The following is an 8,171-nucleotide window of genomic DNA, read 5'->3' as shown; positions in this document are numbered from 1 at the left end:
TAGGCCTACCACGATATTAGCTAACTTAACTAAGCCACCTATAGGATTAACCTGCTAACTATGCTCCAAATACTACAACCCTTCGATACTCGGTTAGAAACTACGTTCTCGACTTCGTACTTTACTTGAATTGACCTCTTATAATTTATATAGCTTGACCTGGCCCCTATATCATGGTCGCTTCATACACGTGTGCCTCGACCTTGCTCACACAGGACCAACTAAGTCCTAAAGGAGAACAACACATCATCCACTCCAAGGGACAACTTCTTGAGGAGAAATTTTAATAAATTGGGCTCTTAAAGCACCACAACTGTCTCAATCTGTACAATGAGATGAGCAACTTTGAAAACATCTCCTCTAGTCCTAGTGATCAACAACTCATCATCACAACACAACAACACAATTATCATCTCATCAGTTCAACTATCAACTTATTTCAACTTTAAACAACATAGTCAACTCAACAGTTCAACAACTCAACCATCACAAATAACATCTTTTGCATCATCTCAACACATCTACACACTTCACATCATGCTTCTCACAACTGTCAACTAGATCATCTCATCATATTTCACAACATATAAATATTCAACACATATCTAATAATAACTTTAACAACTTAATTTCAACATGCTTCAATAATATCATCTTTTCGACATGTAATAGATCAACATACAACTCGTAAATAATTTCAACAACATAAAACATATTCAACACATAATACAAATCAAACAACATGTTTAAAATTCATATATCATGCCAACTTACAATAAACAACATAAATCAACCTAAGCACCCAAAACAACTTTCAACTTAACCAAATCACTTATTATGAAATGGAATCCTTCACATAAAACAACATAGATGAAGTTATACTACTCCTATCATGTTCATCCTTATCTTATATGAAAGACAAGAAGATTTCTTACAACTCTCATGAAGACATCAAGTCCTAATTCCATCATCTACCTTGTAAAAAAAATGTAAAAATCGCATTAGATAGCCAAAATCCTGATAGTTTGACTTTTGTTCACTAAAAAAGGTCATAACTAGAGTTCTAGACCTTCTTTTTGAGTGATTCCAGCACCATTGGAAAGCTAACATCCAAGGCTACAACTTTTATAAAGACAACAAAGTCTAATTCGGAAAGCACCAAACCTCTTAGCGCCTCCCAAAGCGCTTAGCGCTTTGCCTCCAAGGATCCCCCTTGTCACACAGCCCCCAAAGGGCTTAGCCCTTTCAAACGGCTCAACCGTTTCAAGAAGCACTCAGTCATTCCCAATGGCTCAAACCTTTGTCTCTAGGAATGTTCCCTTGTCACGCAACCCCCAAAGGACTCAACCCTTTCAAACGGCTCAACCATTTGATGATAGAAGGCGTCATGTTCTTCACCATTTTTGGACCTTCACACCTGAAACTCAGAAAAAGTTAACATGCAATGGAATAAATAACACCCATGCACCAAGAACAACTCAATTCAAGTCACAGAAACAACATGCAACCATACATTTTCCCCAAGATCATCAATTCACCACACATGCAACAAGAACCTCAAAACTCAGTACACGCATGCAAGCAACTCCAATCCATCCTCCAAAACTAAAATTTTCAAAAATCCTACCAAATTTAAGTCCTAAATTTGTTCAAAATCCAACCAATTCAATAAAAACCAAAGTCTCTAGCTTCCTTTATTTCGGAGGACGACGAATCTAGGTCCAAGCTCGAGGAAGAGAAAGATGAAGAAGAAGAATATACGTACTTCCAACTAGCAACTCTCACTTCTACTCAGCACCTTCAGCAACAACAACACAACAAGGGAGCTCAACAATTTGGAACAAAAGAATAGAGTGAGGAGAAAATAAAATGGCTCCAGAAAAAGGGAAGAGAGAAGAATGCACGTGCGGACCTAACAATATATGTGAATATATTCTTATTTATAAGAATTAAAATTTTAAAACACATTTAATGGGGGTAACTGATTCGATTAATATATATTTTTTTATTTCTTTAAATACTTTCTTCAATTCGAATTTTATAATAATATAAAATAAGTATCTATGAGAAAGGTAGACAATATTTTTTTAATTTACAAAAAATCAAATTCAATGCCTTTTCGAGCTAAATTTCTTGGTAGAAAATTAGGCAATATAATCTTATCTTTTGCAGGTGTTTCAACTAAAATATAATTACTTTTCATAAAGATACACGCTGAAGGGCAAAAATTTTCATTTCTTCTTGAATTATAAAAATGAGCATAAACTACTGCTTAATTTAAAAAATAGTAATACTATAAGCTAATTTAGATGATTTCTTAAAGATTACTCATAAGAGAATAAAATAATATCAATTAAAAATTAAAAATTAAATTAAATTCGTACTTAAGTGAAAATTGTTTTTTATAATCATTTTAAAAAGATAAAAGAAAATTAATTATATAGTATACACCTTAAGTCATAATAAAATGGAAAATTATTTTAAAATTTCGGGTGTGTAAGTCAAGTCTAATTTATAAAAAAACTTAATTTTTAATATCTCAATTTTAATGAGTATTTATTAAAAAAGAGTGAAATTAAAGTGTTGAAGTAAGCAATAGAGACCTTGGTGCAGCTGAAGAATGGGCCTTGAAGGCTTATTGGGCTGCATGGCTGCGCTGTCATTATAAATGCGAACCCAGCCCTGACCCCACCCTTGGTAGCTTCTTTTATGGGCTCGTGTTGCGCACATAGCTTTCAGTGTCAGTGGGGGGTACTGCTTTAATTTTAAATCCCCTAAATTCTAACTCAAGCTTTTAAACTCGTAAGGTCGTAATCAATATAAATATAGAATTTGTGTATGATGCATCCTAGCTTCACCTACACAACCCAAAAAAATAAGTTATTATTACGGGTATATTTACATAAGATTTTCCATCAATGTTTCTAGAAGAAAGAAAATAAGAAAGATAAAATAAGTGTGTTAAAAGTTAATTTTTAATAAATTTAAATTTAAATTTTATTGGTTAAGATTTATAAGAAAAAACTATAAATTCACAAATTTTGTGATTTAAATTTTAATTTTTCACATTTTGTCACCAACATTCAAAATCTCACATATTTTATATTTTGTTACATCTAACATTATTAATTGATTGTTGATATTAATGACGGATCTATAAATTTTAATTAGTGAGGATAATATTTAAATACATAAATTTATCAAAATATAAAATAAAATTTCTATAAAGACAAATACATATCATAATTGTTCTATATGAATTTTCATAGTTTGAAAACATTGAATGATTTGTTCATTTTCAATACTATCAAAAACCTCTCTCTCTATAAGTAACTAAACAATCATTTAATCATTCATCTCCCATACAATTTTGCATCCAATTCTTGATGATATTCATAGTAGAAAAAGTTCTTTCAATTGATGCAATTGCCACGGGTAGTATCAAAGCTAGCTCTAAAAGCAAATATATCAATGGATATACAACATGTTTTCTTGTCTCCACAAGCTTCATAGAAAGATACCAATCCCTTCTAATTTTGAAAAAGCACTGTCAAAACATACATTTATGAAATAATTTTCAAGTTGGTTATCTAATATAATGTTCATAACATACGGTGTTTCTTTTAAACATAAAAATATAATGAGTAAATAAAAATTAAAATACTGAATTTCTCATTAAAAATAAAAAAAAATTCAAATAAAGTAATATAAAAATTATAACTTTAAATACACTAATCTCAAATATCACTTTAAATGTATAGTTTAGCTATTCAAACAGGAATGAGTAGAGATGGAAGAAGTTTGTCTACTTTTTTTTTTTTTTTTCAATTTCACTCTTCTACACTTTAAAATATGTTAGAAATAGATGGGAACCTTAAAATATGAAAAGAATTGGAAAAGGTAAAAATAAAATAGAAAAAAGATATAAAATATCCAAAAAGAAGTTAATAACAACTTAATTATGATTTTTTTTACTTAAAATACATACATTATTAATTTATAATTTTTTTTATCTTGATTTACAATTTAAATGTATAATAACTTTTTTTTTTCTTCTAAAACATGTAATTTGTTGTTAATTTTTATAATATATTAAAATATTTTTTTAAAATCTTCTTTCTCACACAAAGATAACTGCAACAAGACTCAAATTCAGATTAAATTTTGAAATTTTTTTTTTCTTTTCTGTTTTTAGATTTTAAATAAAGACAATATAATATTATATATATTATTAATAAAAAACCTGAAAAGTTAGTGGGGGCAATTGCCCCCACAAGCCAATACGTGTATCCATCTTTGGTTGATATCATATTGTGAAACTATTCGCATTGTTACCAATATCAATAAATAGTGACATTTGAACAAAATTAATTAATGAAATACAATTTCATGAACAAGTTTGTAGTTTTAATTCTTTTTGGGATGCAAGTAAAGTCCCACATCGCTCAAATAAGAGGATGAACATGAGTTTATATACACACTTGTCTCTATCGGATGAGAGGCCTTTTGAGTGATGTCCAAAAGCAAAGTCGTGAGGGCTTGAGCCTAAAGCGGACAATATCTCACCAATATCTATGTGTGGTAACCCCTCTGGTGCTCAACAAGTCTTTATACGACTAACATTTTCAAGGATCAAATTTGTATTTTTCATTAAATCTTATCTGATAATTAAAAATATAAACTTAATTATACATTTTGTCACTCAACTTTTAAGAATTTGCAAATTTTGTCATCTAAATTTTCAATTTTCACATTTTGTCACAACATTCAAAATCTCGCACATTTTCACATTTTGTTAGTTAATCATATGACATTATTAGTTGATTGTTGAAGTTATGTTGTGTATTTATTAACATTGTTAGTTACCAATAGATAGTGACGTTTGAATAAAAATAATTACTAAAATACAATTTTCTAGAAAAACTTGTGATTTTAATTCTTTCATAGATTAACTTATTAACACCATATATTTTCCGAGATCAAAATGGTAGTTCCTTCGTAAAAAAAAAACCACCTTATTTATCTTTTATTATTGTGTTGAATGTCATTTATGTACTATTGTGTTGGCCGAGAATTAATTGAATACATTTTCACAATTTAAGAACCAAATAAAATACATCATCAAAATTTTTTATTTTAAATTTTTTTAATAAAATCTCATATGGAATTATTTAAGAGACAAAAGAAGAGAAACCATCTTATACTTTTTTTATTTGATAATCATGTTTATGATAAATTCAATAAGAATGTCTACTTTTGAGAACACAGAAAACTTGAATTAAAAAGAGATATTCACCTATTTAATACTTTTCAAATTTTTTAATGAGATTGTCCAGTAATCAATGAGAAATATTGTAATTAATGAAAGAAAAAAAAAACAATAACAACGACAATCCTATGTTCTCTCAAACCTTGCAAGCCCAACTTTGTGGCCAACATTCTTGATGTCTTGTTGCACTTGTGCTCTAAACTCACTATAAGTGAAGGATCTGTACTTGGAGCTTTCAATTTCAAGGTCTTCATCAGGGAATACAAAGTAGCATATTGAGATCCTTTCTTTGTGATTGTTTAGCTTCACTCTGTGTGTCACGCTTTTGTATTTGTCATCGCTTATTGCCTAAACAAAAACATCATCCGCTATTAGCACCAATTAATAAAGAACTTATACTTGATTATAAAAAAATTATTAATATAAAGTTCAATAAGTTTTTAGTTTGTATAATGTACTTATTTTAAAAAGACAAAATAAAAAATAAGTATATGAATGAAATAAAAATATATTTAAGGCTTAATATATTGGACCTGCATCATGTCACCAAGGTTGACAATTAATGTGTTGGAGATGGGTTTTACAGTCAACCATTGATCATCTTTTAGCACCTCAAGTCCACTTACTTCATTCTCTTGGTTTAATATTGACAAGACTGAGCTATCTGTATGAACCTCCATACCTAAACCAGCATTAGAGTTAGAGGAATTTGGATAACGATAAACACGCACAATCCCAGTGCTTTCTGCCACGTACGACCTAGATGGTTGAATTTTCAGGTCAAGGTTCTTCATCAAAGCTTCGACTAAAGTTGTACCAATTCTGGTTAAATGTTCTCCATATTCCATTAGCGAAAGTCTTGCCAACCATTACATGCATGCAAAACCTTGTTAATTTCTTAAAATTAACAAACAAATAACAAATAATCATACAACCAAAATATTAAACAATACAAAGTTGGAGGATACACATCTTCCAATTTCAAGATATTATTTTTTATTTTAAGACACTTAAAAGTTTGACATTACTTAAAAGTAAAAAAAGTTTGATAGAGTTTTTTTAAAATAAATTTTTCTCTCTTAATTTATCAAATAAAATATTTTTTTAAGGATAAAATTGTGATGATTCAACAAGAAATATCCTTAAAAAAAAGTAGTGGATTTTTTTGCTTGCTTACCTGAAAGACTCAAGAACAAGAAGTTGAGATTGAAATTGAGACAATTGACCCAAAGGCATATTAAAGCCTTCAAGCAAATTGATATTTTCTGGGGCCCTTGTTAGGGCAGTCCCAGATGAAGTGAGGATAGGGGTGCCCGAAAAGTAAGTTAGAGGGGTAGCATTACATGAGGATTGTTTGGACTCATAGGAAAGAGAGAAGAGTTGTTGGGCTTGGTTTTGAAGTTGGGTCAACAAGGTTGATGGAACCCCATGGTTAACCAAACGAAATAGCCCCCAATGCTTGCATGCCTCATCAAGCTTAATATTATTCTTATAATGGGTTAAGCATTCAAGATCTATAACCGGAAGAAGATCCTCTGCCTCGTGGATCCCGTCGCCACCGTCATTAGGGGATAGACTAGGTGGCGCATGGCTGAGTTGGCGGAGAATGGGAGGGAGGGACTCCAAGTTATTCATCTCTCACTTTATGTGTATAATTTGGTGACTCATGTTCACAAACAACAACTGAATATTTATATAATAGGATCATCTGCTTGAAGGTCTAGTATTTTTTTTAAGTTAAATAAATTTTTAGTCTAAAAAATTTGATTTTTAATTATCTTAATTTTTTTTTGTGAACTTTTAATTTTTTTTTGTTATATAAATTAGTTCTTTAAATTAAGTTTATTTTTGTTAACCGAAGATGTGTGTTAATAAATCATGACTAATTAAATTATTGATGTGCACATGACTAATTAGTAGATAACAAATCTTGACATGTGTAATTTTTCTATTAGTTCATGGTCAAATTATTTTTTATTAAAAAATATTATAAAAATAACTTTAATCATTGTGATTATGAAAGAGTAAAAAAATTATACATATTATATGATTTGACATCTACTAAGCAATCATATTAATATTAATAATCAAGTCAACTGTAACTTATTAGAACACATTATCATTTAGTATAAAAAATTACAATCTCAATAACTAATTTATGTGATGAAAAATTAATAAAAGACTAAAAAATTAGAAGAAGAAAAAATTAAGAGCAACTACAAATTAAATTCTTAAAATGTTAAATGATTAAAAACTTATTTAACTATTTTTTTATTAAGTGGTGTGAAAATGTTGAATATATCTTATAAAATATTTAAATTATTTCATAAGATAAACATTAACTGATTTTTTTAACATAACAAACCGTTTATTTTGAATGAGATTTTCTTAATTTCTGACTTTATAGGTGTTAAGTCTCAATTTTACCTCTTTTTGGATGAGACTTATTGAACAAATTCCACTCATCCTTTGAACCATTGCAATATAATTGTTCTCTTTTTGGTTCATTTTGTGTGCAGATATAACTAACCCAAATCCATCTAACAATACCTTAATCCACCTCATTTTTTGTGCAGGTATTGAGGAAGAGTGGAAAGTTGAAGACTCTTAGGATTGGAAACCTAAGAAGCTAAGGAGCAGAGAAGAGGTTCTGCGCCGGGCTCAATATAACCTGCGCTGGGCGTGACAAAAACAGAGTATTTCATCTCTGCCAGTTATATTGCGCCGGGCGCAAAAGGAATTAAGCCGGGCGCAAAAGGAATTAAGTCGGGCGCAAAAAGAATTGCGCCGGGCTTGTGTTGAGACAGAGAGTGCTTGACTTCTCTGGAAGAACTTGCGCCGGGCGCGAAGAATTGTGCGCCGGGCGCGAAACCCTAATCTGATCTCCCAGGCTCGTATTTGA

At 30.1% G+C, this 8,171-nt stretch overlaps 1 protein-coding gene across 1 annotated transcript; it reads right to left on the bottom strand.

Annotated features, from left to right (window-relative positions):
* Positions 1-4,920: 4,920 nt before the first annotated feature.
* LOC109787876 (gibberellin 2-beta-dioxygenase 6) lies at positions 4,921-7,118 on the bottom strand. Its single transcript, XM_020346464.2, has 3 exons — positions 6,447-7,118; positions 5,803-6,127; positions 4,921-5,617 (listed from the first exon to the last, which is right to left on the bottom strand). Exons 1-3 carry the CDS (start codon positions 6,902-6,904, stop codon positions 5,396-5,398), a joined length of 1,005 nt encoding a protein of 334 aa, XP_020202053.2. The 5' UTR covers positions 6,905-7,118; the 3' UTR covers positions 4,921-5,395.
* Positions 7,119-8,171: the final 1,053 nt, after the last annotated feature.

Source organism: Cajanus cajan, chromosome 9 (genome assembly GCF_000230855.2).
Source record: "Cajanus cajan strain Asha chromosome 9, NIPB_CcT2T_4, whole genome shotgun sequence".
Classification (NCBI taxonomy): Eukaryota; Viridiplantae; Streptophyta; class Magnoliopsida; order Fabales; family Fabaceae; genus Cajanus; species Cajanus cajan.
The sequence above is the reverse complement of the archived record's forward strand: the minus strand, read 5'-3'. Positions and strand labels throughout refer to the sequence as shown.

Excerpts from the sequence above, each read along its gene's own strand:
- LOC109787876 (XM_020346464.2), bottom strand. The coding sequence starts at position 6,904 with ATGAATAACTTGGAGTCCCTCCCTCCCATTCTCCGCCAACTCAGCCAT. Across the intron at positions 6,128-6,446 it reads CTTGTTCTTGAGTCTTTCAG|ACTTTCGCTAATGGAATATG; the intron begins GTAAGCAAGCAA and ends ATGGTTGGCAAG. Across the intron at positions 5,618-5,802 it reads ACCTTGGTGACATGATGCAG|GCAATAAGCGATGACAAATA; the intron begins GTCCAATATATT and ends GTTTTTGTTTAG.